This window comes from Biomphalaria glabrata, chromosome 14 (genome assembly GCF_947242115.1).
Source record: "Biomphalaria glabrata chromosome 14, xgBioGlab47.1, whole genome shotgun sequence".
Taxonomy (NCBI): domain Eukaryota; kingdom Metazoa; phylum Mollusca; class Gastropoda; family Planorbidae; genus Biomphalaria; species Biomphalaria glabrata.
In genome coordinates, this window is record NC_074724.1 from 21,235,256 (window position 1) to 21,249,540 (window position 14,285).

Sequence of the window (14,285 nt, forward strand, 5' to 3'; positions counted from 1 at the left end):
CGCACGTTTATGCATAGGGTTAGGGTTTACTGGGCGTTAGGGTTAGGGTTTGGAAAAAAATCCCCCCCCCCCACTTCAAAGTTCTGGATCCGCTAGTGTTTCAGCGTCTGTGATTTCTTTGTTTCAGTGGCTCTAGGTCAGGCTCAGGACATGACGTCAATGATGTTTCAAGCGATGGGCATTGAAATGCCCCCATTGCCGCCTTCTATGCCTCAGTCTCTAAGAGAACACTTGTACCCACAACAGCAACAGCTCAGAAGGCAACAGCTTTATCGACTACAGCAAGCGGCTGCCGCGAGGGCAGCGGCGTATCGGAAGGCGGCAGCCCTGCAAAAAGCTACAAAAAATAACCCGTACAGGTGAGTTGGGGTGGTACAGATAACATTAGTACTGCTTCGTAATGTTTATACATTGCAACTTCAAGTTCAAACTGAGTAGCTTTCCGCCTGAATACACAGTCCAGTTCAACACAGAGCACTTAATTCTTTAAAGCTCATTCAATGTACATGGTCTTTGTTAAACTCGAGAATAGGGACTTGTTAAACCTAGAGTAACATGGACTTTTTAAACCCAGATTAACATGTACTTGTTAAACTCAGAGTAACATGTACTTATTAAACGTAGCTCAAGTTAAGACAAGGTTACAAAAGACAGTTTGTGTGGAAACACAAACTCAAAATCGACCCCCAAAGTGGTCCACCCAGGCAGGCTTCAATATTTTCAGAAAGAACATCCAAATGAAATTATATTAAAGACAAATGAGATATAAGAATGGAGAAAGAAGGTTAACAGATCTTGTGTAGTGCCCCAACGGTCCCGCAGATCAAAGGATAGGTGAAAGTGAATGTAAAGTTAGATGTGAACCTGGCCTAACTATTTCCCCTTTTAGACCTGGTGGTCTATAGGGCAGATGATGTAAAGTTCATCTGTTTTTGTGCCCTACTGTTAACGTGGGTGTCATGTAGCCAGCACAACGACCAACCGCCTTTACTTTTTCCCAACTAATGTCAGGTACCCATTAGAGCTGAGTGGACTCAGAGGCGCCCAAAGATTCCAAAGTTGAAAATCCCAGTCTTCAACAGGATTCGAACCTGGGGCCCCCGGTTTGGAAGCCAAGCGCTTTATCGCTCAGCCACCGCACCTTCCCTGGCCTAACTGATGTTTTATAATTGATCTAATTGTTTTGAAAAGGCTCAATCTCTTATTCGAATCCTCAAAAAAAATAATTATGATGTGGATATATGTGATCAATTAAAGTGAAGGAAAATGAAATTTACAAGATTACTATTCGTTTCTAATTAGGTCTAACTTATAATGCATACTAATTAGCTTTTTCTCTTTAAAAAAACTGCTTGCATAACTGATTTTAAAAATTAGATTTTTCGCTTTCAGAAAAAAAAAGTAGCAGTTGCATCAGAACTTTGAATGGTCTAAAACAGGGGTGGGCAAATGACTGCCCGCGGGCCACATCCGGCCCGCCGGAGTGTTTTATGCGGCCCGCGAACACCTAAAGAAATCACATTACACATAAAATGAAAATATATTAAAAATAAATAATTGTAAATATCTATAGTAAATCATTTAGGTTCTTTGTAAATTAGGAATAGTAGTCTACCTAAGACTGTTCCCTGAGCCCTGAGTTACACCCGAGTTTACTGTTATTGGTTTTTATTCAGATCCGTATATTATTATAGTTTGTTCTCTACCTACTAGAAAATTCTGAATTCATTGATTTTATGAACCAGTAATGCCAGAATATCAGTGCTGTATTTGCAAGCTATGGTGGTAAGCTTTGGTTAAATGCCTTAGAAAAATGTAATAAAATAGCTTCTATTTGCTCATTGTTATTAAATCCTTTGAAAAATTTAGTCCTATGGATGTGGGTATGGAACTAGAATAACATTAACATTGCAAGTTATCAAGGCTTTGGGTATGGAACCTGTATGACAATGACATTTGATGCTTCAAAGACTTGGCATTAATGACAGAAAGGTTAAAGACTTTTTATTTATTTCGGACACACATTTGAATAGTTAATAAGCAGTGCTAAGATTTACAAACTAACTTCCAATGTGTGAAAAAACTGTTCAAGTAACAGTTCCTCTCGGTCGTGTTGTCGAGTGTATTGTATAGGTTGATTGAGCTGTAGAAATGTACGTACATTTAAAAGAAACTATAGAATCAGGAGACATACATTAAAAACAGGCCACCTGGCAAGAATATATGAAAGCTTTAAAAACATTACACAAAAAGTAGATTTAAAACAGAAAATGTAGTGGGCTGTGTTTAATACTCAGAAGGTTCTCACAATTTTAGTAAAGTCTTAGAGGAGAACAACTCATGATATCCTGACACTTAGATTACATTAGATGTTTGTTTTTGTCTCCCTTTGTTTTCCTGTTCTTAAAAGTATCATTAAACACAATTGTTTCTCCATATTCCTCTGTCTGTGTAAACCATATACTTATATATTATACTAGACTGGAAACCAGAAATAAATTCATATCCGCGACTGATTGATTCACAGATTTACATATGCATAGATTTTTATGTACGTAAACTCTTTTTCCCGGTTCTAAGGGAAGTCAACGCAATCAATCTTTTCTGTCTTAGAAAAGTAATGATCTTTAGTTTTCAAAGTTTAGAAATAATGCTAAATCATTTCTCGGATATTGACGCAAATATATGAAACAAAGCCATTTCCTGTTTGTTTCCATTGAGATAATTTTTCAAAAATCCTAGATCGAAATAATTCATGTTGATTTAAATCATCTTATGAACATTTAAATAAATTGATTACCTAGATCTTTCTAGATTATGTATCTAAATATTCCATTATGATAATTATGAGATGAGTGTACTCTTATTTTTGACGTTCAATTACTAGATCTAGATCTAGGTCTAAAAATTAAATTATATGTTACGTAGGTTAGGGTTGAAAAACAACTTGACTTCTTCGAACTACTTGACAAAACAACTTGACTTCTTCGAACTACTTTACAAAACAACTTGACTTCTTCGAACTACTTTACAAAACAACTTGACTTCTTCGAACTACTTGACAAAACAACTTGACTTCTTCGAACTACTTTACAAAACAACTTGACTTCTTCGAACTACTTGACAAAACAACTTGACTTCTTCGAACTACTTTACAAAACAACTTGACTTCTTCGAACTACTTTACAAAACAACTTGACTTCTTCGAACTACTTGACAAAACAACTTGACTTCTTCGAACTACTTGACAAAACAACGCCTTCATCCAACTTTCTACACAAATTTCTCGACATTTTTTGTCGTGTTAAAAAGTCTCCATGTCCAGTCTAGTAGAATATATAAGTCTATGGTTAAGACATTTTAGATTTTTTAAAAGTTGAATTATTTTTCCACAATGAGAATTTATTTGGTTACTTTAACCAGTAAACGAACACTAACCGTGGAAAGGGGGTGGGGGCAATGTCGCTGCTCATAAAGTAATTAAAGAACTGTAGAGAACAAAATTAAAAGTATTTACAAATATTACTAAGAACTGTAGACGATAACGAAGAAATTGACCTATTTAAAGAAGATCTTTGAGAATCGTCAAAAGTGAATATTCATTCTAAAAAAAAAACAACCAAAGTTACGTGACCCTAGGCAGCAATGTAGAGACTAGATAACAATACTGCCATGACATTTTCTTTTTTATTGTGGGAACTTGAATAGCTGAGGTAATGCTAGACTGATACCTGGTCCCTTCTAGTCGATGGTTCTGGTTTGGAGGTACTGGACTCGTAATGGATTTAACTGTTCCGGACCGACTTCATACATGTATCGGTCTGAATCTTTAATCGTGAAATGTGAATCACTCGATCAGAATCGTGAAGTGACTTAACCATGCTCTTTCTGTAGGGAAAGCGATAGAATAATTCCAGTACCTTCAGGGGAATGGCATGAGTAGTGTTCACAACAATGATTTTTCCTGAAGCGTCGCCCCCTCGTCACACGTCACGGTTGACCGCTCGTCTCGCGCTGGCCTGTATCAGCTGAGTACACGCACGAGTACCCCTACCTGCGTCGCCAACGCAATATTTTACATGTCTTGTTTATTTATTGTGAACACTGAGCTTTTACTATTTCTATGCTATGTGTCTAGCGAAAAGATTTTATTGTGTCCAATATTTGAAGGACTATTTTTTGTGTGTTCTCCTACAGTGTTGTGAACAAAGCCCCAGAAAAACCCGAGCTTCTTGTTTCCCAGGCCAACGTCATTAGACAACCAGGTGTTGTCAATGAACTCGTCAACAAAGGTACAAGATTTGGTTTATAGCAATACCTCTGACGCCCAAACAAATTTAACAATGTGTACAAAAAAAAAATAAAAAATTATTGTGTGTGTGTGTGTATGTGTTCACCAAGCACCGCTGAACTGATTGGCTTCTAATGTTGTACACGGTTCCTTTTCATTCTTAGATGTTGGCTAAGAAACGATTTTAATAGATTCGCAATCAAAGTACAGCTTTCTATAAAACCTTTGTTTTTAATTTTAAGTGTGTGTATGTGAAGACATTAATAAGGCTAGTCTTGGAGTCCGAAGATCAGTGAGGACTGCAGTATTTCCCGTGGCTGCGCAGCCCCAGCTGTGACCTACAGATTTTGCCACATCTAGGCAAGCATAACCATTGTCCGAAAGTGGTCAATGTAAAGTGTGTAGCATTGAATAATGTGAGGCAGTATTTCATAACAACTAGATCTATATCTAATGAATTGGCAATCTAGAGTATATATACCTTGGAAATTATATGAAAAACAGAGGGATGAATTTAATCAATAACCCACTTAGCGTATCTTTCATCAATATTTAGTGTACAAATATTACAATATGATCATCTTTGAGATTAAAGACAATTGTTAATATTGTCTCTCACGATGCAATTTTGAACTAGAAACAAACTTAACTTTTATTAAGCTTTAAATCAACTTGGAAAAATTAAAATTTGTCAGTTATAAAATATAAGAAAAACATGTGAATCAAAATCAATATTTGAGAGTCAACTTTTCTGTTTCCACAGGCAATCCTTATAGTGTTTCTAGAGCTGGGTCATCTAACAATCCAATTATTAGGAAAACAGCCTTAGGAGCTCGAAGACCAGTAAGGAAATAATGGAAAACCTATCTATCTATCTATCTATCTATCTATCTATCTATCTAACTATCTATCTATCTGTCTGCCTGTCTGTCTGTCTGTCTATTTGTCTACTGTCTGTCTGTCTATCTATCTATCTATCTATCTATCTATCTATCTATCTATCTATCTATCTATCTATCTATCTATCTATCTATCTATCTATCTATTTGTCTACTGTCTGTCTGTCTGCTGTCTGTCCATTCATCCGTCCACCTGTCTGTCCATCCATCCATCCATTCATCCGTCCGTCTGTCTTTCTGTCTGTCTGTCTAGATCATAATGATATCATATTCAAGCTCACCTATCTGAAACTTTCAGGCCATGCCAAGTATAGAGATGTACAGACAATACAGGCAGTGGAGGGACCAGCCAAGGAAGATTCAGGAAGCACAAGCTGCAGGTTGTAAGCTTCCAGTGGATAGCAGTGCTGCTAGCATACTTATGTTTGGTGACTGTAGGAACCCCACAGCCAGAATGGTGTGTCAGATGGAAATGATGTCATGTGTCAATGTAGGGATGTCAGCAATGTGTTGTCCATTTGGCAGTAAGTAACTTTCTAGTATTCTGTTCATTTAATAGTTAGATGAAAGGGCTGTAAGGGATAAGGGATGAGATCAAATGTAGTTCTATAAAAATGCTCTAAAAATATTTTCAAATGAGATCTCACAAGCATCAGCTATGAACAAATCATAAACAGCTTGAAATTAAACTTAGACTTAAATCCTCCAGTGCGTCGGTTGCCTCAACGGAGATTGGTCTCAGACGATGTTTATAGGGCATAGCTTCTTCTCAACTGGTGTCCACTGACCTGAGATCCTCCAAGAAGTTGCGGCGCCATGTTATACGAACGTGTATCTGTTTGATTGGTCCTAGTTTCCTCCTCCGTGGTATCGCGCTCATTTAGTTCTTTGTTTCCTTTAGTCTTGGTACGACTATGCTAATTCTCAGAGTAAGGAGATGAAAGCCTGGGCATTAGCTATGGTTGGAATGATGTCGCCAACAAGTAGTCCCCCCCCCCTCTCAACTAATGTGTCCAATGAAACGGCAGATAGCTAATACATCACTGTGTGCTACAAGTGGACCGAGATTTCCCCATGTTGACTCCCAAAGCCTTTACGGTGTATGGGTATAGCCACAAGGCAGCAGAGGTTTGAGTTTTCCTTCTCTTAGACCGTCCTGCCTGAAACTTACCTTGACCTTTCTTCTGTCTGTGATGACAGTTCCGCAGCACTCAATATCTGCGCCAGGAGTTGGACTGGTTGTCAGAAGCCCTTTGAGGAGTATGCCATTAGAAGTTTCTTATAGGTAGTGAAGTGCTTATATCCATTACCAGTTCCGGCAAACACACACTTACAGAACTTTTTAAGAATTTAAGTCATCATTGGTTAGCATGTCTAGATTGACCTAGGAACGGGTAGGTCGTAATCATTTTCTTTTTTGAAGTAACGTCTCTTTTGTATAAGATAAGGTCTAAATTTCACACTATTATATGTCTACACATGTTTAGTTCTATTTCTTTCCTTTTTCTTTCAGTGAACAAGTTGGCGATGGACACCATCTCTTACGTCAACAAACTACAGCATTTTGTCTCGGAAGTGGCTTAAGTTGAAACAGTAGAGTCTGGTCAAAGCAATTAGTTTGTAGTGGGGGGTTTTTGTTGGACAAACACAAATATAAAAAAAAAAACAAAAAAAAAAACACACAATTGTCTAATTTGTCTACAAAACATTTTGTTCGCGGCTCAACGCTCTCTCGTGGAGAATAGTACAGCAATTGTATACACGACCTTTATGCTCCTTTGGCTAGATTAATTTCATTACTTTGTCAAAATTTTGTGAGTTATTTGAAACAAGGTTTGATGAGCTAAATATACAAAGCACAGATCTTACCCATAAAACACATTAACGCTAACCACACCTTTGGAGTGGTCCTGAAGTGACACCTACAGAGTTCAGGATCACCAATCAAGAATGATATTTTCTTCAGTTTCAGACTCCACTATCATATTTCTCACTAGAATAAAAAGTGACTTCTAGTTGAAGTTTAAATTTATGTTCTGCTAAACTAGATGAAAGAGTGAATACACTAGGATTACTAATGTGTCAATGTGTTGTTCTGGGTTTTTTTCTTGTACATTGGAATTGTTGAGTAATTTGATGCTTTAGACTTTTTTTATTTTTATACTTTTTCATAGTTTAAATGAACAACAAAATTTATTAGCCAGTTTTTTATTCGTTGATTTGTCTGTCTGTCCGATTTTCTTCTTTCTCTACATTTTTGTCTTTCTTTACATTGGTTTTTTCTTATTCGTTCTTCAATCTTCTTGTTCAAACTAAGACTTTTCCTGTCTGCCTCTAGCCTCTCAAGACTTTTCTGCCTCTAGCCTCTCAAGACTTTTCTGTCTGCCTCTAGCCTCTCTAGACTTTCCTGTCTGCTTCTCTCCTTTGTAAATGTAACGTTAACATGAAATGTTGGTATCGTGTCCCAGAGACTGACTAACCAATGCAGCAGGACATTGTCCCAAAGACTGACCAGCCACTGCAGCAGGACATTGTCCCACGCTGCTAGCATTCAAGTTGACGATGAATGACTTAATGTTGTCTGATTAGAAGATTATTTACAAAATAATGCTTGAAGAAAGAAAATATTATTTGACATTACGTAATATTATTAGCAATGTAAACATTATGACCTAGGCTAAAGATATGTTACATTTTGGGTTAAGGTAATGCACTTAGTTTAGGTAGAGATTAAAAGTTATTTCTTTTAATTATAACTAGGTCACTGTTGTTCTTTTTTGTTTTAATCTACAATATCTACACGTCGTAACTGTCTCTTATATAGGTCAACTGTGACGGATCAAAGAATGTCTCTTGTTTAGCGTCACAGTGTACCAGTAGGGGGAGGCTGCCCTTTAAGAAACCTGATGTCACATATTCGCACCTTGACGACCGCTATTCGCGAAAACACCGCAAACTTTCTATCATCATCATCATCAAACTCTATTTGAGTGAGGGCTTGAGAGGCTTAAATCCTCTTTTGCAAAAGCCCTGGACAGAAACCCTGCTGTCTTGCGTAGTACATACATGTCACCATACAGGTCAAGAATTTCTGGTTTCCCAGACCTGTCGAGACGGAGATCAGCAAACAGAATATGAGGCACGGTTTCCCCTTCTTCCCCGCATCGGGGGCACCGTGAATTTGGCCATAGCCATTGATATTCTTTTATTTTCGATATTTCCCCAAAATACCGCAGTCTACATACAAAGCATTTTTATAAAATATCACAAATTACGTATTTTTAATTTTTTTTTCTTTTTCCCTAAGATGCTTATTTTTAATGTGCCTTACGTCATTTCCGCTTCCTTTTAGACACAAAAACAATCCTACTAGCTTGAAAAGATAGATGTAGAGACTTTATCTTTTTGAGAGAGAGAGAGAGCATATAAATTGTGGCATTCTATTGGGTCCTTCGGAGGATGCATTTTGTTTCTCTCTGATGGTATGAAGGAATGTATTCGGTACCTTATACCATGAATAAAACATTGTTTGCATTAACATTATTCTTTTTTTTTTTTATGCAAAAAAAAAAAAAGTAAAACGAACCAAAAAAAAAAGGGGGAAATCAAAATCGATTGAATTGAGAAGCTGAAAAAAAAGTCATAGAGTGTACGAGGGACTAACAATTTGTTTTGAGTCGGGGTGGTTGTGGGGGAGGGGATAAGTGAAGCTGCTGACAGCGTTTATGGGCCCAAAATAGGAGTGTGTGTATTTGTCGGGGGCGCATTATGAAGCGGGTCTTTTCAAATCAAGTCTATGTCGGGAAACTGACGATGCACAGTGTTATAAAAGAGGGAGTTTTCAGAGAGCGAACAAGAGAAAGAGAGACAGCGGGCCGTAAAATTTCCTTATAACAGAGACACTAATTCATGGGCTAAAAGTATGTTAGGTTGATTGTTCAAATGTGACCGTTGAAAGAACAGAAGGATGTGTTCCGGCCATAATAAGCAATATATAGCCAGGGAACACATCAGCGGGGATAGCCGATGTGTTCTGCAAGTATAGAATATATTTCTACCTTACTACTGACTCATGGATCAAGAAATCTCTAAAACGGTTGTACTGGTCTGCTTGAAATTTAGTGCACAGGTTCCTTTCACCTCTGATGCGCTTGATAAGAAACGGTTTTGACAGATTCCTTACCTGACCACCGCTAGTAGCTAAAAAAACGCAAGCTTTCTGAAACCTTTGTATTTTTTTTTTTGGTATTTTCCCCAAAAGGCCACAGTCTGAATATAAAGCATTGAAAATAATCACATTAATTATGTATTTTTAAGGTATTTTTTATATTTTTTTCCTAAGTCTACTTATTTTTAATATGCCTTAAGTCAATAGCGCTCCCTTTTAGACGCAGTGCAAATAAAATTTTATTAAATAATACAAATACTCTAAAAGCATCAAAGCATAAAAAAAGAAACATCTAGAGTCTATTTCTTTGTTGCTTTATTTTAGAGAGAGCAAGGAATCATGCTATTATTTATCGGCAAATTGGAGCATGTCTTTCCACCCAGAAAAATGTCAGTTGTTAAGAGTAACAAAAAAACTAAAACAAATTAATTCCACTTATCTTATTCAAGGCAAACCAGTAACACAGACTAAAAACGCAAAATACCTAGGTGTTATAATAAATGTAAAAACTGTCATGGAATTCACATAATGATGAAGCTACAAAAAAAATCAAACAAAGCATTAGGAATTATTAAAAGAAATTTCTATAAATCAAATAAGAACATAAAACTAAAATGTTATTAAACTTGGTTAGGCCAATAATAGAATATGCATCCTCCGTTTGGGACCCCTCAACTCAAGAAAACATTAAAAAACTGAAACAGACACAAAATAGAGCAGTGAGATTCATAACAAACGAATATTCACATTTGACTAGAGTAACACCTTTAGTAAAATCACTAAATTTAGAAAGCCTTCAGGACAGAAGGCTCAAAAGTAATCATACATAAAACACTGAATCATAATCTTCAAATACAAAAACAAAATTTAATAAAATACTCTGAAAGACACAAAGATAAAGGCACATTCCTCGTCCCTTATGCTAGGACAAATTTGTACAAACACTCCTTCTTCCCTAGTGCTATTAGAGCATGGAATGGGTTGCCTGAGCTAGCCAGGAAAACCAGTGACTTGGCTGAATTTAAGTCATTGGTTAATATGCATGACTAAATGCATGACGCGTAGGACGTAATCATCTTCTTTTTTGAAGTAACGTCTGTATTATATAAGATAAGAAGATAAGATTCCAAAGGAAATAAACGATTACAATTAAAAAGGTGGGGGGTGTTACGGTAGAAAAGCAAAATATGGCATATGTTGTGGGCTAATCTAATCTGACTTCATGTTGTGCAATTATTACTTTAACATTAGCCACAGAACATTACAAAATAGATATACTTGATAACAACATTCAGTTCTATAAAATGAGACTTTATTAACCACTGGGAAATCCGTCCAGTCTTTCTAAAACGTCGCTATATCTAACTACTATTCAAATACTATTGAAAACACAGCCTACTTCTAACATAACGCCATGTTGGTCTCTTGTTCGCCCAAGTCTACTACGTCATTAGTCTGTCTTACTACGTCATTACCTTTACCGTCGCTAAAACTATACACAATATATTTAACTAACAAAACTAACCTACTCTCTAAACTAGTACATTACACATATTAAATATTGAAGTGAGAAGCCGAAGAGCAGTCATAGATTTTATGTAGGACTAACTTTTTTTTAGGGCGGTGAGCGGGGTGGGGGAGGGAGTGGATACGTTAATGCGATACTAGAATTCACTGACCCAAAGCATACGTGCATGAGCGGGCTGTTTCATTTCATTGTAACACAATATTGTAGAGGGTAAAAAAAAGTATGCTAAGAGTATCGTTCAACTGTGGCCCGTTTATTGAAATTAAAAAAAAAAAAGAAAAGGAGGCGATGTTCCAGCCATTATAAACAATATAAAAGGTAAAAAATCAACGGGTGTAGCCGGTGTGTACTGCTAGTACCGTGGCTATTGATAATTATATTCCGACATATTAGGTCTAAACAATAATGCGTATTAATCTGTATTCCCCTAGGACCAATGAATAAAAAAAAAGCCGAAAAGAATGTATTAAGCCAGCAAATAGTTCTCAGGACGCTGCTACACGTTCTATTGTAGAGTGAAAGTAGTCCTACATGTAATTAAACACTTTCTGACGGAGAATTAGTTCAAAGTGTAGGATTCAAGTTTTCAAAATTTTACGCCCCGATAAGAGAAAGTATTTTGAAACAGTAAGTTTCTTTTCAAATACTAGAACATCTAGATTTGAATTAGAGAATCCAAAAGTAACAATTCATCACAGATAGCTTCAAGTCTCTCTCCAGTTACTATGCACGAATATACCGATGTCTATATTGCGGCGCAACATAGATAAACATTTTTCTACCACTGAGGAGTTAGAATGCATATGATCCTTATAAGGAACAACCAAAGTGCCAGATATTTTTAGATGAATTAGTGGAGGGTCTGAAAATTATTAGGTATCGAAATTGAGGATATGCAATATTACGACAGATGGAGCTCTATGTATGTGAGGAAAGATATATGGGTCTGTTAAAATGTTCAATCAATATACCACTCAATCAATATACCACGAAATATACAACATCATAAAGAACGTAATTATCTTCTTTTTTTTTTTTTGAAGTAACGTCTGTAATATATAAGATAAGCTAGCCATTTTCTATGAAACTGCCCTAAAGATAAAACTCAATGTAACTGTAACACTTGTACTTATTATTCGCTGACGTGGGTTTACTCAAAGACTTATTTCAAGAGACCCATAATTATAATCTATCTGAACACTCTGATTTATTTGATTGCACAAAGGTAAGATGTCGCAGAGTGAGAGGCTGAGAGACCTACAATCAAAGTAATGCACACTTCCATGAACCATTTTAAATAGTTGAAGATTGGCTTGTTCTCTGTTTGTTTATTGCATCTTTTTTTTTACAAAATCTCCCGTCACATGAACTTAACAAGCTTATAGCTTGAGTTCATTGAACTGCAATCAATTCTCTCAATTCTTTCTAAATGTTGAATGGTTGAGAGCAGACCGTTATTTCTAGCACACACATTGGCATGAAGGTTGCTCGTTCTTCTATTAAGCTGGTTCTAGCTAATGTAGAGAAGCTGTGACTATCCACAGCATCATGTACTTCTCTTTCTCCATACACAGCAAAACAATGCAACTCTCCTATAGCGCCGGTATTATGGTATTATAAATACACAGCAAAACAATGCAACTCTCCTAAATCGCCGGTATTATGGTATTATAAATACACAGCAAAACAATGCAACTCTCCTAAATCACCGGTCTTATGGTATTATAAATACACAGCAAAACAATGCAACTCTCCTAAATCACCGGTCTTATGGTATTATAAATACACAGCAAAACAATGCAACTCTCCTATAGCGCCGGTCTTATGGTATTATAAATGTCTTGCATATTGCACCTAACCCCACACCAGAGCCTAGAGCGGAATCAAATTAACTTTAAGATCACAGTTAACAAGACAAATAAAAAACAAGGTTACAAAGACAGTTTGTGTGGAAACACAAACTCAAAATCGGCCCCCGAAGTGGTCCAGAAAGAACATCCGAATGAAAATATATCAAAGACAAATGAGAGATAAGAATGGAGAAAGAAGGTTGACAGATCTTGTGTAGTGCCCCAACGGTCCAGCAGATCAAGGGATAGGTGAAAGTGAATGTAAAGTTAGATGTGAACCTGGCCTAACTAGTTCCCCGTTCAGACCTTGTGGTCTATAGGGCAGATGATGTAAGGTTCATCTGTTTTTGTGGCCTACGGTTAACGAGAGTGTCATGTAGCCAGCACAACGACCAACCGCCTTTACTTTTCCAGAACTAATGTCAGGTACCCATTAAGGCTGGGTGGACTCAGAGGCGCCCAAGGATTCCGAAGTTGAAAATCCCAGTCTTCACCAGGATTCGGACCCGGGAACCCCGGTTCGGAAGCCAAGCGCTTTACCGCTCAGCTATCGCGCCTCTCCTGGCCTAACTGAAGTCTTCTAATTGATGAATTGTTTTGAAAAGTTTTGATAGTTTTGAAATCTCTTCTGTGGAATCTTGCAATATATATTGTGTTTAAGAACATGCTGTTTATAAGATTACTATTCGTTTTAAATTAGGTCTAACTTATAATGCATACTAAGATACTAAATAGCTTTTTCTCTTAAAAAAATTAGATTTTTCGATTTCAGAAAAAAAAAAAGTAGCCGTTGCATCAGAACTTTGAATGGTCTAAAACGGTGATGCCCAAAATACGGCCCTCGGGCCAGATCCGGCCCGCCACATCGTTCCATCCGGCCCGCCGAAACGTCAGCACAGAGCGTAGAAAATCTTCCCCTTTACGAAAATAAAAGATGAAAATGTATTTTTCCCTATGTTAGGACAGTCACACTTTCATAGATAGATTGGTACTATGACCTTTTAAACTTCAATTTGAAATCTTCCTGGAAAAGTTAACGACCTTTACTTTTTTTTTTTAGGAACATGATAGTGAGTCAACATATTTGTTTGATAAGATACTGTGGATGTTTTAAAAAACAAAAACATAATGAAACAGGCATATCTGGTACCGCTTAACTCTTGGTATTTACGGTATAAGCAGCAATATTGCAATAATAGAGGAGTTAATAGCTATAAGGAGGATGCATGGGACCATCACGCAAAGACCTGTTCAAAAAGGTTTCAACCATCATGAATGATATTTTTCTTGGGAGAAATTTATGAGAGAGACTACTGATGGCGCCAAAAGTATGGTTGGATTCCACTGTGGACTGGAAGCAAGAGTTATTAGAAAGGTTGTCGAGTCCAATGGAACCAAGGGTCTGCAGCTTCATTGCTTTATTCACCAACTAAACCTCTGTGACAAGGGTTTGAACCTGGAGCAGATGATAAGGTACTAAAACGTTTTTTTTTTTTAAATCAATATTTGAGACAGAGCATTCAAAGCAAGTATCTCAACTGAACTACCA

The 14,285-nt window shown here is 36.8% G+C and overlaps 1 protein-coding gene across 2 annotated transcripts in view; it reads left to right on the forward strand.

Moving 5' to 3' along the window:
- Positions 1-7,946, forward strand: part of LOC106079846 (uncharacterized) — a 31,276-nt gene extending 23,330 nt beyond the window's left edge. For both annotated transcript variants that reach the window (XM_056010883.1, XM_056010882.1), the window contains exons 3-7: positions 128-359; positions 4,198-4,292; positions 5,055-5,134; positions 5,489-5,714; positions 6,704-7,946. In XM_056010883.1, the coding sequence (XP_055866858.1) occupies positions 128-359; positions 4,198-4,292; positions 5,055-5,134; positions 5,489-5,714; positions 6,704-6,774 (704 nt within the window). In that variant the 3' untranslated portion in view covers positions 6,775-7,946. The remainder of the gene's footprint in view (positions 1-127; positions 360-4,197; positions 4,293-5,054; positions 5,135-5,488; positions 5,715-6,703) is intronic.
- The last annotated feature ends 6,339 nt before the right edge of the window (positions 7,947-14,285 follow it).